The 16133-nt window shown below is 34.8% G+C and overlaps 1 protein-coding gene across 3 annotated transcripts in view; it reads left to right on the top strand.

Moving 5' to 3' along the window:
* Positions 1–15358, top strand: part of ASCC3 (activating signal cointegrator 1 complex subunit 3) — a 280258-nt gene extending 264900 nt beyond the window's left edge. For all 3 annotated transcript variants that reach the window (XM_032184137.1, XM_032184135.1, XM_032184136.1), the window contains exons 38-42: positions 6426–6577; positions 7072–7222; positions 12963–13169; positions 14457–14632; positions 14728–15358. In XM_032184137.1, coding sequence (XP_032040028.1) covers positions 6426–6577; positions 7072–7222; positions 12963–13169; positions 14457–14632; positions 14728–14875 — 834 coding nt within the window. In that variant the 3' untranslated portion in view covers positions 14876–15358. The remainder of the gene's footprint in view (positions 1–6425; positions 6578–7071; positions 7223–12962; positions 13170–14456; positions 14633–14727) is intronic.
* Positions 15359–16133: the final 775 nt, after the last annotated feature.

Below are 16133 nucleotides of genomic sequence, written 5' to 3'. Positions count from 1 at the left end.
AGGATGAATACAAGGATAGTAATCTTACAAAGCAGCTAGGAAGGTCGTAATTTACATTCATCAGTGAGACCTTTATGTTGATGGGAGAATGAAGAATCAGTCTCTCATAGTGGGTAGCAGAGGAAGATGTAGCTGAATATGCTTTAAAAAAAAATGGAGTGAGAATGCAGAGGGTAGTATAAAAAGAGTGCCCAAATAGGATTAATTACATCTTATTCACTATCTCTCTCATAGAGTGTACTTCTTTTTTTTTTTTTTTTTTTTCTGTAGGCTAAAATTGTACAGCTGAATGATTCTGATATTTATTTGAAAGAACCCCTCCTATTTAATACATTTTTAAAAGGTAATTTTTGACTAGAACTCTGACCTGTTCTGCATATATGTAACATACAAAAGGTAGTGACCTTAAGATCCTCTGTAAGACTTCTTCAAATAAACTTTTAAAGTCTTCAGTTGTTGTTTCTAGGGTATATAACTAAAGCATCATAATCATGATTTATATAAAACCATGAAACTTATAATACATGGCATGCTTTAACATCTGAAAAATGTTACTTGTATTAGTATGATCTCAAGTCACATGTGGATTATAATATAATACCACATATTGGAAGGCTTCCTAGGTTTGAAGCATGTGCAAATAAAAAGATTTATATTATTCCATATTAACAGTTTTCAGGAAAATAGGTAAAATGGGAACATTTTTTATTTATTAAAATGTAGAAATATTTGTCATATAAACTGTAATCTTGAACAGTTTTAATTAGGCACAATTCTAATGCTTGATTTAAATGTAATGATTTAAATCTAAGGATTTAAACATGTGAAGTCTAGTCCTAGACAACAGAACATATATTGGCAAATATGGTAGGCAAGGGTAGGGATATTTTCATTATTTGATATTAGAATACTATACACAAAAAACTGGGGTACAAAAATAAGGATAGAATCCAACTAGCCTTAACTCTCTTTTTTAACTTAATTGTGCAATAAATTTGAAGTATTTTAGTCTCACAGAGTTTATTTCTTTTATATATCTGTTTCCTTTCTCAAGGCATCACTTCAGAATAAGATTTGTAGTGAAGAATAAGATTTGTATTTGTTTGTCTGAGAATGTGTTGGATTTATTTTACTAATGTAATGTGTGTAATGTAATGTTTCATTCTAAGGTGAATGTGTTTCTGCCTGCAACACTGTACAGAGTAGTGTAGAAACCTTCAATTTCCCAAATGAAGGTACTCAAGAATGTACTGTAGTCTACGACACACTGATACAAAAAGTAAAATGAATCTTTAAAGAGTGGGAAAATTTGAGCCATGTAACTCACCTTAGGTACTCCTGAAGTTTCAGCTCCCACCCACCAAAGCATTACCACCAATAGCGTCACTGTAGGCAGTTTACTTTCAGCTGAGTAACCACAGATGTGATTCTCAGCCATAAGTTACCTTAGTCCACTTAGCTAGCTTCTTTATCCAGAGCTGTTCTCACTGTTCATTTGGCTTCGTTGCCACCTTTCTTGATATAATTTAGCCAAAAATATCAATATTTATATATGCAATGTTTACATTTATATTTACAGTATTTAAGCAGAATGCTTAGTGTTTTCAGAGCTGTATAAAACAGGTGAGTTCAAACAATAATAAAGAATAGTTCACACAGTATACGATCTCTGTTAAGATGCAAGCTGTTTTATTTTAACATTTCAATATCTTACCTTGAAGAAAAAAGCTATTTAAGTCATTTCAGTAGGTCAGAAGCTCTACTGGTTGTACAGTCTCTGGTTGCCTGCCACCCATCCAGTCATACAAGACTGATCTGGAGTATCTGTATTTCAAATGAAGGACGCAAACATTATTGCAAAAACAGTGTTAAAGTTTTGCAAAAAGCTTCTAAAGTAAAATATTTGGAATCAGGACATTTCTGTTGCTAGACAAATCTGAATGAGGGGGGAAGGGTTGTTCATTAGGGAACTATTTATTATCTGCTGTTTTGAACACTGAGTGCTTAAAAACAACAGAGACAAGGATTTTTTTGCTATCACTTCTATGTCATATAATCACTTCTCCTACATCCTGCCTCCATCTTTGCTTTCCCTCAAGATAACATCATTCAAATTCCAAGCATCAGTAAAAACATTCGGATTCACTCTAGATCAGAAAGGTACGATTTGATCATTTTAAATAGTTCAGTATTTTAACCAAACATTGCTCCCAAAAATGAGCTGATGGAAAATTGGTAATAGAATGCGTAGGGCTTGGTACTAATGCTCCTCCACCGTGAAGAAAGAAATAGCAAGAGATTTTGTTCCAAACATTTTGACGTTCAATTCTGAATATCATCAAAATGAAAATCTTTGCCATACCCCATAAGATACATCATTCATTCATTGAGCATTGTTTCTGCCCTAACCCTGCCATGGTTTACAGCAAGTTGCTTCCCTTGTTGACTTGTTGTACAAGTCAAATTATTTTTGGTAATGATGGCTAAAATGCTAAAGGACACATTTAATAATTGCTGTTATTACTTCATGGTTGTCAGAGCATGACACTGGAAAGGCTTAAGAGCTAAAACCTGATTCTTTCATCAAAACCCATCTCACTGTATGCCTCTGGTTTTATTCTCCGAAGTGTAGAAAGAAGCCCAAATAAGACAATGGTAAGCATTTTTCATTATAACAAACAATATTTCCCTTCACTCCATCTATTTACCCCCCTCATTTCCACTGTAGGTTAAAAAGCAGTTGACATCAGGCTTTTTTTTAATTGTTGGTTTACTAAAATATATAGTTTGTTTTCTGTAAGTAAAAGCATCTTTATAGTTTTATCTTGTGTCACTTTTGCACTCGCTGTCCTCTTCTCTCTTCTCTTTTAAATCTTTCTCTCTGATGAAATTATCTTGTGTTGGCAAGAAATTCTGAGGCTAAATAGGTAGATGAACAACTTGTGCCATTTTCAGTTTAGAATGATATTCTTAATCTATTCCAATCCTATCAGCTGCTAAATATTTAGAAATTTCTTACACCTTTGCAAAATAAGAATTAAAGTTAAGAAGTAACAAATTTCCAGAAAAAAAAAAAAAAAAAAAAACAGTAAAAACAAGAAGCAACTGGAGAACATAAATATTGTTCATCAGATGACAAATATTAAGTAATTATTAATTTTTCTTTTACATTTTTTTCTTTTTATAGTTGTGCTAATTTGAAGGAAAACGGCTCAATTTGTTACTTTGAGTATTTATAAGAATTTCAATAACAATTTGAATATCAAGCATGTGTGTTTTACACTTAGGAGAAAATGAAGCATGTGTAGGTTTCCAAGGCAGCAGATGAAACAAGCCAACTTTACCATTGTTCTGACTTTTTCACAATGTCACTGTCTTGGATTTCACATCCAGATAGAGATGCTGTGAATAAATTCTATGGGTGAAGAAGCAGAAAATAAGGAGGAAAAGAGGATTTGCCATGTGGATTCATTATAACAATGTGGAACACAGAGTCTCACATGCACAGGCTTTCCTTACTCCCTACGGGATATCTATCTGCAGGCCTCTATCAATTTCTAGGAGATTTTCTATGTGAAAGGATCCTCCAGTTAATTTCAGAGTATAGCTTGTTTTAGATTTATCTTTCTCTTACGTCTTCTCTCTTCCTTTTCCCCTTTTCAAGCCTCTGCTAAAAGGGTGAGAGTAGGGGAATAGATTAAAAAAAAAAAAAAAAAAAAAAAAAAAAAAAAGAAAGAAAACAATGAAAACAATGTTGTACATCTATCCTCAGAAGCATTTTATGAAAATACCACTGCTTTATGCTGACTGAAAATACAGCTTACTGTATTCTTCTTGCTGTTCATGGAGAAGGCAGGATAAGTATGTATCCATTATTATTAATGTACATAGAGCAGTTTCATGATTGAGGAACGTGATGTTTTAGGCTATGCCAGAATAGCAGAAAGGAAAGAGAAAGAATCAAGTAGTGTAAAATAGGAGGGAGATAAAACACTGTCTGAGCATCAGGCTGAGAGGCACTGACAGTACCATGTATCTTTCGAGATGTGGAAGCAGGTAAAGAACAACCCATCCTCTAAGTTTAAAAGCCAAGATTCACTCTGATAAATGCTGAGAACAATTCTGTCTTTATCTGACTAAAAATGATGTGAACCAACGCATACATCTCTAGGCCGTAAAGCTGTTCAAGTGTGATTTCAAACATAATCTTGTTTCCTAATGGTTAAGATAATCATACCTGGAAATCACCTTGGCAAGCCAAGTGAAAAGACAGAAAACAGTTGCTGTTGGGCCGTGAGGTACTTCTAGGGTAAAGAGGATTGTTGTTTCAGGGTACTATGACTGTTCCTCAAAAAAAAAAAAAAAAAAAAAAGAATGTTAAATCTAGTTCATTATTAGCTGAAAGGCACTTTATCCACAACTCATGAGAGATGAGACAACATTTGTGTAATTCAGGATAACACCTTAAATATTTTTCTAAGTGTCAGTGATCTTTTCAGTGTGATCTGAAATAAAACCTGTTGAAATTGCATTGTAAACTGCTAAAATAAACTGTGTGACTGACCATGACTGAAACTAACTTGTGTCTTTAAACTCAGCGTTTCTCCAGAATCAGTGTAATTTAATTGAAATAGCTCTGCATGTGTAAACAGCTCCTTTGTTTAAAGAAGATTTCACTGTTTAGTTTGCCTTAAGTAAATGCTGCCTTTTGTTTGTCTGTAAAACATTTGATTAAATGTAAAGACTTACATAGACAGCATCCTGTCATTACACTAGTGGCTGGAAAATACATTAAAATTATGCAGGCTATGGGCTGTCTATGAAAGTATCAACCAGTATAATTTGTCTTGTAAAGAAAAACCCATGAAAACATCCTAAGCCTAGTCCTAAAATCAAACTACAGTTCTCCTAATATCAAGAAGATAATATTTAAAGAAGCATGGAAACTGTTCAATATGCCAGACTGTTTTCTTGCTTTCTTGAAAAAACATTTTCCAGTATTTTAATCAAATTTTCTACATGGCAAACCACTTTTAAATATGTGACTTTGTACTGAGTTGGAGTGCTGTAATATGAAAACACAGACTTTATTGTGATTACAGTGGCATTAAACAAGAAAATTAGAGAACAAACATATAGTTTAATTTTCTTCACCCGCTGAAATACTCCCATAAATCATATTAGTTGCTTTAATGTACCGTAGACAGGGTAGAAAGTATATATACAAATAACTGCATCCACTATTTAAAAAATTACATTGAAGATGAAAGCTTGTGCTTGGTTCTTTCTCCTTTGGATGAATTCTTAAATTCTCCTTCAGACTAACCAAATACAATTCAGCTTCAGTCTCAGGAAAAAAAAAAAAAAAAAAAAAAAAAGATTTCTTTTTCACGTCAATAGGACCACTCACAATGTATGCTCTGTAACGAATTTTGCAGAGTTAGATCTTTATGCTAGTGATATTAGAGTATAGCTTTCACTTATGTTGTCTAAAATGTGGACATATAAATGGAAAGGGAACTCACAAGAAGGCAGGATGACCATTAACACTTTTAAGCGTGACGTGTATCTGGATGTTTTTTTTTGTTTGGTTGATTGTTCTTTTTTTTAATGTTCTTGGGGAAAGCCTTTCAGATTCAGCATAGAGATGCCAAAGTGACAGCCAGACATCCCTCATTATCTAAACAATCAGCTGTATACAGTGTAAAGAGTGAAATCTGTGTTGTTGCTGACTGGTCTTACTCAACCCACGTAAACGATTAGCTGTTTTGTAATCTTTCTTCAACATTTAAAGCTAGGTGTCAGTGTCGAACGAAACCTCAAAATGCCCAGTACACTAATTTCAGGTTTCTGTCTAGTCCCATTCAGGACACACTTTTTAAATTCCTTAGGTTTGGAATGGGAGTAATAGTAACTGCTACTGGTAAGTGATGTTGGTATTAATTTTGGAACAAATGTAAATGTGTTGTCGTTCTTAAATAGACCAAATATTTTTTGAATAATTACACAAATGTGGTAAAGCTCTTATGTCAAAACATGAACTAGTACTGCAGTGAATTGTAACATCTTCCTTTCCAGTGAACTTTGAGATTTATTCTTTTCATTCTCAGTAGTATCATGTAAAAGAGAGGTTATTTTTAAGGAAAAGATCCACCTTCTGCTCCCACCTCCCCCCCACCCCAAAACATGGTGTAAATTAGTCACCTTTTCAAGGGTAGCAGTTGATGATGCAGGATGCAATCCATCTTTTTTCAAGGTTAATTCAAAAGGTGCCTACTGCCATCAGTAGAAGTTGCATTAGATTCCTCCATGGAAGGCCTAGAAATTCATGTCTGTTAAACATTAAATAAATGTTCTTATTTGTATGAACCAGAAATACAATTATACTTGCTTTTTCTCTTTTTATATATGTCTCCTTTGATTAGGCAATGCTGGATGTTGCAGCACATCATGGCTGGCTGGTGACTGCTCTGAATATAACCAATTTGGTGCAGATGGTGGTTCAGGGTAGATGGATACACGACTCTTCCCTGCTTACTTTGCCCAATATAGAAGTACACCATCTTTACCTTTTTCGGTATGTACCTATTCCAAATGTTTGCAGGTTTGCAATTTCATTCCACCTGGCTGCTGGTAGTGTTTGAATGTCATTGTTGTGCCCAAGAATGTTCATTAAAGTAACAGAAGCAAACTCATTCTTTCACAGTGTTGCTTTCCCAAATGGAGGTTTTGTTTCTGTTTTCAATATTCATTGATTAATTAACCCACACAGATTATTTTGAGAGCCATGATTCCAGACAAATGAACAAGAGATCACTGGAAGGGTTCCAAGTTCTAACAAATCTAACTCTGTATATTAATTACCTCTTTATTTTAATCCATTATAAAAATACATTGTGTCCATCTTAATATCATAGTGCTGAGCTCTATAGATGCAATAAATAATTAGTGCTGCCAAAAAACAAATGACCAGCATTTAATAACTGAAACCAGCATGGATATTTACCACCAAAACAACTGAAAATAAATGTTCGCTTTCCCTCCCTGGAAATGTTTTTCTGTCTGTATCAGGAAGTGGAGCCAAGAAAAAAGGAAGAGTGTGCACGGAGGTTACCAAGGACCTATTGAGTGTCTTCCTGAACTCATGGCTGCCTGTGAAGGAAGAGAGAATGTTTTTGCTTCCATTGTGGACAGTGAATTGCAAACAGCACACATTTCACAGGTAATACTTTCAATCTTGGTCATTATCAGTACGATAGGAAAGAAAAAGTAGTTGGGAAAAGAAATACTCTCTCCCCTTCAGTTAATAGCGCATGATGTTCCATATAAAGTGCAATATATTCATTGCTCTAATTTCAAAGGGACTGCTGGCTTTACAGAGTTTCTTCTCAGCCTATTTTCTCAATATTATTTTCTCTTATTCTCTGTTAACTGAAAACATTGGTTTATGTTGGTTTATGGCTGATTGGTTTATCTGGTTTATGGCTGATAAACACATCTCCTTGCTCTAAAGATGCTTGTCTAGGTTGTACAATCTTCTAGGTGTTATCCACCTTTTCATAGCCAGATATGCACTAGGAATGCAAATGTCATCACAGGTGGTTTCTGAAGTGGTCTGTCAGACATCTTTTATTCTGAAAATACCTTTAGTAAAAGATCCATTGCTCATTTTCTATTTGAAACAGAAAAAGCAGATAAAATTTCACAGGGAGGAAAAAAAAATCTCAAAATGTTGAAGCTGCTCTCAGATCTTATTTTCAGTTTTTTTTTCAAGCAGTTTCCAGCAAAGGACAGCTATATTCCATAGTATTCATCACATGATAAGCCTATTGATTTCAAATAAATGTATGAAAGAGGAAAACTTCAAAAGCTATACTTCACATGATTTTTATTTGAATATTTAAAAGGACAGCAATATGTCCTGTGTTTGACTGTTCAGCTTCAGTTAAACCTTTTACTGGTATGCAAACAAGAAGAAAAGTATTTAAATGTCTCTAACAGACATCTGCATTTCTAACTAAATTACCATCAAAATTCTGAATTAAGAAAATGTATTGACATCAAAACAAGGCTTCCTTTAACAACAGATTTCTAACATAATACACATTGATTTCAGTCCAACTTTTAGATGTGATAAAAAATTAGAACATTGTTATAATTAGTTCAGGGAGAACTCAGAAGTAAACTTACTTAATTTATTTGCATAAATTGCCATTCTGTTATCTTTAAAAGCAAATGCAAATTGGCTCTGTCTGATATGATGATGGTTATTTGGCTCAAAAGTGCTTCAATTTGCGTAGCAATCTGGTGTCGTCTCTGCAGTGAGGCGATCCCAGGTAACATATAAATCCTGAATTATTCCAGAAATTAGTATGTTTAAAGCATCAATTTAAGTGCTAATTGCAGTAGTAATGAGAAAAAGCAGTACTACTGTGAGATTTGCATCTACTGCCCCATCAGTATGCCTGGAGCGGCTGCTGACTGGCAGAGGATTTGGCTGCTAATTAAATAATTGTATGCATGGCAGTGTTCTTGTCTGATTCAATAGATGAAGATTAATCCTCAGATAAATATGTTTGGCTGGTATTGAAATGTCTTAGCAGTTTCCTCAAAAATAGCTTGTGTGTATGTGGTGTGTACATTCACACTGTGAATGACTCTATGCCTCTATATGTCTATGTTTGTAAATATAGATGCATATAAGAGGAAAAAAAAACATACTGCCTCAGCATTGTATAAGGAGAAAATTTCATTTCTGTGAGTTGGGAATGGCCATACTGGGTATTGCAAAGCCATGACTGTGTTACTCGGGTCATTGCAAAAGTGAACCTTTATACCAACATTTTATATTTTATGGCTTTTTTTATCCAGTGAAAAACTGTCATAATAGCTTGCATAGAATTAAAATTTATATTGAGACTGCCTGTTGAGTACCTTCATATTTAAAGTCACATATTTAATGTGCACTTAAACTAGGGCCAGCCAAGAGAAAATATCTCCAATAAAGGAAAGTACCTTTATAATATAGTTTCTATAATGAAAAAAATACAAAATTACAGACTTTAAACCTAGCATTCTGGAATCAGACCTGGACAAAGTCAAATAAAGTGGTAACTACACCACAAAAATTCCTAAAACATTCTTTTACTTATAAACCTTTTACTTCTCACTCATAATATATTGAACCTGTATTTTAAACATGTTACTAGCACAAAAATGGTTAAAAAAAAAAAAAAAAAAAAAACAGTTTAAGCTTTATAAATTTGGGGAAGACAGGAAAAGGAAAGAAATTTCACATTTCAAAAGAAGAAAATATCTTTTAAGCAGATTGGTAATTAATTAATAGCAGTTCTTGAAGCTGCTCATAGATTTGGAATATTAACCTAAGTCTTGGGGAAAGTTTATTGGCAAAATTGTTAATGATGTTATTAAAGGTTCATGAAGAATTTCTAATGTGTTATATTTTGAATCTATGGGTTTGATATAAAGTTATGTATATAAAAGATAAAGTTATATAAAGATAAAGCTAAAGATCTATATATAGTATATGTAAATTCATCCATTAGGTGCATTGATACATTTTAAAAGAGTGAATATGTGCTTATGTAATCCTAAACAGGGGAAAAAAAATAGAATAGTCAATATCTAAATGATGGGAGTCTGAGCTTAATTTTGCAAATATTAGTTACAAGCCTAAACATAACTGAATATCACCTGGACTTTAAATTCAACAGCTATTCAAAAACTATATAGACTGTAACTCTGATCTTTGGCTTTAAGCTTCAAGTTTGTTCCAGTGATTCATTCTGAGTTGTATTTTTTAGCGATGCTTTTCAGTTTCTAAGGCAATTAGGCACCTTTTACAATACTAAGCTGGTTATTTATATTATTGAAAGACAAAAAAGCAACCCCAACATTTAAAGAACATTAGCTCTGCTCTGGTATTACCTGCTTTTACTCTGGAAGTATCTGTGTTTCTGTAATCTTCTTTTTCATTTTTATCTGCTACTACTCAACTTCTCCCTCAATGAGAAAAGCATCACTATATTTTATCGAAATTGCATGGATGATAAAAAGACAGCCTGTTGTCAATGGTGCATCAGTGATCAAGCAGCACTAACTTTCTCTTCAATTTTCAAAAACATAAGACTTGGAGAACGACGTATTACAACTGCCTTCTTATCTGATTAAGATGTTATTCAGAGTTACTTTGCTTTGTTTGCACTGTAAAAGCTACGTGAGAACATGACAGCCTTTGACACATAAAATTTGTAGCCTTGTATAGTATTAACAGGACCAAATGAGAGTCTTCAACAGAGCAACAGGTAACGTCACAAAAGGAGTTAATACAGAATAACCACTTCTAAAATTAAACTTTCTTCTAACATAATTATAACAGGCCTTGTCCCGCAAGATAGCATGCATAAAAATTTACTAAATAAACAATATCCAAAGTATAATAAAAGGGATGGTCACCGGGTTGGTATAGATCAGAGTGCCTCTTCTGAAAACAGCAACAAGTACACTGCTACGGTGCGTGAAGAATCTCACACAGTAGGTCTGCAAAGTTCCTACAATAAGATTCATCCTAAAAACATCTACATTAAACAGAAAATCTATTTGCCAGTTAAGGTGTAACTACACAAGTTGTCTCACCTGGTGTGATCTGCTGGTGATGATTTTATTATGGTCTTATGTGTTAAATGTAGCAAAATCTTGGCAACTAATATTTCATTAAGAATGCCTTTGGTGTTTTTTCACCTTCGAGGTGCTGCCTTTTTTCCCCTTCTTTTCAGAACTGGGACAGAAAGGAATCTATCTTTTCCCTTAACGCTCTGGCTGTTGTATTCTGTTTTCTGTTACAGTGTTCCTATCTTTTATAAACTAAAGCATTGGAACATGAATGCAATTTGTCAGTGTCCTGTTGTACACTACAGCTCTGCGAGCGCTCACAGCTGGCCCTCCCCACCTTCTCCATTGAACGGACACAGCTGTTTATGCAGCACACACAAGAGGGAAGAGAGAAAGAGATTAGTTTTAGCCTAAATCAGTTTTCTCATTTATTTCAGATGGGCTATGGTAATGCAGCCATTTTAATCCAACCTAAGTCTGCGCCGCAGCCGAAATGGGCAGTTCTGCCCTCCCCGTGCCATTTTCACCTCTCCTGACCTGGCTTGCTGCACAGCTGCACAAATGGTTCAAGTGAGGAGGTGGGAAGGAGCATCTGGGGATGAGGGGAGGAGGGATCACATCAGCCCTCTCGCTGACAGTCAAAATGGCCTGTGGCCAAGTGGCTAGTGAATGCGTGTGCCAGCAGGGGAGCAGGCAGGAGCACTTCTTTCAGGTTCATGCTTATTTAGAGGGCTCACAGGATTACAGGATAGGCTTCCACAATCAGCTTTAAGCTGATCTAAGTTCATGCTGTCACCAAAATGATTAGCAAGCTGATCCATCTAGCTGCACAACCACAGTATGGCAGTGCCAACCCACTGGGGATGGAAGGGGGGACAGCTTGCTGTGGGAGAGAGGCACACAAAACCTTTTCCTATGGCAGTGCAATCTTAGTTGTACTCACCCTGGCTGCTGTATCCCTAATCGTGTATTAACATACACCATTGTTGTAAGGATGAATCTTGGTATTGGTGTCTGCAAAAATCAAACCTAACTTTTGCTACAGCTCTAGACCTTCCAGCTCAGAAAAAGTAATCAGAGATGCATCAAGCATAATCCAAATGAAAACAGATTCTGTTAAAACACAAGACAGTCTAAACGATACATAAAATATGTAGGTATGTATACTTCAGCCTTTTTCCAAATAAAACATTTCTGTTCTATGCCAGTATTGCCCATGTGAATGAGCCTACTCTCTTCATTCCCACAAGATCCCACCTGCTGGCACCTTACCAAGATCAATATTCTTCCCTTGTTCTCCTTCCTGCCCTCTATGTTGCTTTGTTTTGGGGATGGAAGGGAAGGAGGGCAGAGTAGAGGGTGGTGGTGGTTGTTTTCATTTGTTTTTCTTCCAGCGTCAACCTCATCTATCTTTTTCACCCCTAGCGAGGCCACAAATCACTGCCACCATTCCACAGCAAAGTTTGTTATTCCTTCTTCCTAAAAGATTTCATCAAGTGAATATGCTGATTTTTACTAAATGAAGGCCTGTGTTACTTCCCTCCAGTTTTGTCACAGCTTCTCAGCAGTGCTTTTGCTTGTCTGATGGAGACCCAAATGAGAAATATGTAGGGTTGCATTTTCAGGATGCTTCATGAATTGCCACATGTAAGGTTGAAGAAACTGCCACGTTCAGCTACATAAATCGTATGCCTCTAGCCACGGTTCTCTGTGCAAAGATAAAAGTTGAAGGCCTGTTGCAGTTCACAAGAAATGACAGACTTAAGATTACTCTGGAGGATTGTAAGAAGAAGGGTTCATGAAGATCGATGGAAGAAAACCTTAAAAAAAAAAAAAGTCAGGATAACTTTGGATATGCAGTTGAACTTTTGGTTAATTATCTGAACTGATCCTCTGAACTCTCTGAGGTTTGCCCATTGCTAATTAGCACTGCAGTGACTTGTTCTTTATGGATTATGGTAAGGAAGTTTAATTTAAAACTTAATTATACTAGTTTTTAAGTGGCTTATAGGAAAAAAATACTTTAATCGGGAGTGGTAAGGAATTTTTCCTGTGTTCAGACATCAGTAATCTTAGTAAGGCATGTATAATGTGCTTGAGAGTTTCACATTTGTTTTATTTGCTTAGAAGAAATTAGAGTAAGAAGTTAAGAAAAAGTATTTTATGCTTGTGATTGGAAGAGTTGTACTATTAAATATGATATTCCAATACATAATAAATTATTATTAATATAGAATAAGAATGTCAATCACACATTGAATTATTATTATGACAGTCGTCTGAATTGTATAGATTGTCTTGTAAACCACAGGGATCTGTTTTTTCTACAGGCTTGGAATTTCTTGTCCCGTTTGCCAATTCTGAACATTAGCCTGAGCATTAAGGGCTGTTGGGATGATGCAGTGCAGCCTCAGAACGAAGTGCCTGTTCCTCTGTTGACAACAGACACACGAGATGACAAAAGATGGATCAAGTTGCATGCTGATCAAGAATATGTGCTCCAGATAAATCTGCAGAGAACCCAGATGGGGTATCAGGTAGATAAATTTATTATTTCCTTCCCAAGTGCAGAATTTTCCATTTATGCTTTACACAGCATAACAATATTTTTATGGTTTAAGAATTATGTAAATTATAAACACTTTAAAAGCTTTTTCTGTGTTAGTAGTGAAGCAGATGGTTTTTCAGGGTGTAGTAGGACAGTAAATAGAGGTAAAGGTAAAATCCTAAACCAGTTACCGTCAATGAAAAAAGTCTGTCATTATTTTTTTTTACAAAACAGGAATTCATAAAGTTCATTTACTTGGGTACTATAAAGCAATAGCAGTAGAAATGTTCACTTCACTACCCAAACTCTTATCACTCATATTCTTACATATCCTGCTTCCCCAAATCAGTTTATAAGTGTTCCTATGAAATTCTCATGCACCTCCAAACTGCATACCAGAACCCATACCTATAAATATGTTTCTACATATGTTTCTACATGTGTTGTAACACATCTTCAGCCTCAAGGGAATCTGTAGGAAGAAAAAAAGGTCCGTAAGGCTACTCCGTAAGCCATTTGATTTGAACTGGAAAGAAGGAGGGAGCAGAAGCATTTCATGCAGTGATCACTGTTTTATAAACATTTCCCTGAATTTGATCCCTCTTTTGTATGAAACAGCTGGATCAAACTGTTTCAGAAGCTTCGTTGCTTTGGAGGTGTTTTTTCTTCCGTATAAATCTTCAGTAAAACCTTTCCATCTACAGAGCACAAAATGAATGCTGATTGAGTATACATCATTTTATCTTCAGCTTTCAGCAGTAAAGTCACTGTCTTAAAGAATAATTGGAATAATCTTTCTTTTTGCTATATCGACCTGAAATAAAGATTTCAGGTGCTTTTCTTTGTTGTTTGTTTGTTTGTTTTTGTCCTTCTATTAATCTTAAACAATATTGTTTAGCATTATTTAAAGACACAAGGTTTACAATTAACCCTTCTGCTGAGAATAGCATTTGGGATACATTAGATGAAATTACAAAAAGGGAACGGTATTTCCATTCAAGTTGAAATAGCTTAAAAAATAAGTGGAATGATATCTTGTATTCTGTTGTGTTGTTTTTTTTTTTTTTTTTCCCTTTGAACTGTTTTTCTCTGTTTGTTTATTTTGAATATAAGTCTTCATCTGGAAAGAAATAAAAATATTTTAATTTGCATCTGGCTAAATTATAGTATTATGTAAAAAATCATGTGTGTGTTTTTGTGGTTTTTCATTCAAGGAAGAATGGTATTTTGGAACAATGATTTCCAGTTTTACTAAACTGTTTCTTTTCCCTAACAGGGAAAGCAAGACAGTAAAGCAGTGGCTCCCCGATTCCCCAAAGTTAAAGATGAAGGATGGTTTTTGATATTGGGAGAAGTTGATAAAAAAGAACTAATCGCCCTGAAGAGAACTGGATACGTCAGAAATCGAAATACTGTCTCTGTTGCTTTTTATACTCCAGAGACTCCTGGAAAGTATGACAAATTTAGAAAAAAATTCTCAATAATTCTCTCTTCCAAGTGGCTGAGACCTAATTTCCAAACTAATGATTCTGTTTTTTACATTTTAGGTGTATCTACACATTGTATCTCATGAGTGACAGCTACCTTGGCATGGACCAACAGTACGATATTTACCTGAATATTATCCCAGCTGGTACCTCAGCACAAGCCACAGCAGAGGTATCTGATGCTATGAGTCACCTGACTTTAAGCTAAGGTGATCTGAAAAGTCAGTTTAGAAGAACTGGTCTTTCTGCTAACATATCTGGTCATTCTGGACATCCAAAAATTCGTTTGCCTTAGTGGAACCAACTTCTAACCTCAAGACAACTAGGAAAGTGAAAGTGACTACTGTATCGACTCTGGTAACACAGAGTTAGCCACAGTGGCCTTACTCCTTTGTAGTTTTGTCTTTTCTTGGTGCATCTTTCTTTTGGAAGTCATATTGATCTTTTTATTCCTGATAGAGTTGCTGTAATTCAATTTTGACACATCAAAATAAAAGATGCTGTAATTTGCGCAAATTTAGGGCTATAGTCTTCATTTTGAAAAGCGCTCTGTAGCCTATGTATTAATGTAGTTTAAATAAGCAACATTTTTTTTAATTTATAGGGAAAAATACAAAATTTGATCTAAGAGCTGCTGAAAATATTGATGGATGTGTTATATTTCATGTTTAATAAAATGTCCATAAAAATATTTTGCATTCAATTTTTTTTCAGTGTAAAACATACAAGATATATAGTAACAAAATCCTCCTCTTATGCAATGCTACATTTTAAAAGTGATAATCTAAAGGAAATTTTTCAAAAATTTATACTAATTATGTATGCAGTAAGTCTGGTTATAAAGGCATACTAAACAGTCAAAAATGTTTCCAGTATAGAAATGATGCTATTTATATAGATCATAAAGTTTACTCTCTACATATAATACATATACATCATACATATCGATTACATATGTGTAACTGCTTCTTTAGTGTTTTTTCTTGGGTTTTGAAGAAGTAAGGCAAATAAAAACATGTGTCATGGTCTAGGTTTAAGTGCTAGAGTGGGTAACTACATTTTGTGAATAAGGGAGAGTTAGGCTCCAAAGAATGGGAGCAAGAAAGCATTCTGCCAGACAGCAGGTAGTATCTAAGAGAGGCCCAACTCAGTGTTGATACCACAGATGCTTCATCTGCAAGACGTAAGTCTGAAGAGAGAAGATATCAGCGTTTACTTTTTGCACAGTACAGTGATTAGACTGCTTATCTACACATCATGAGGTTAGTCTTTTTGTCAACCTTCAGAGGATTCCGAATGCTGAGCAAGTACTTGAAAGCAACATACTGCAAAAGCATGACACAACTTAATTGAGATAGATCTTAAACTCAGTATTAATATTTGAACTTGTTCGGCTTTGCATTTAGATGATACTTCAGTGAAGTAATGTGTATCATTTTGCTATCATTCTCATTGTATTTCACCAG

The sequence above is a fragment of the Aythya fuligula genome, chromosome 3 (genome assembly GCF_009819795.1).
Source record: "Aythya fuligula isolate bAytFul2 chromosome 3, bAytFul2.pri, whole genome shotgun sequence".
Classification (NCBI taxonomy): domain Eukaryota; kingdom Metazoa; phylum Chordata; class Aves; order Anseriformes; family Anatidae; genus Aythya; species Aythya fuligula.
This window is presented reverse-complemented; position numbering and strand designations above follow the sequence as displayed.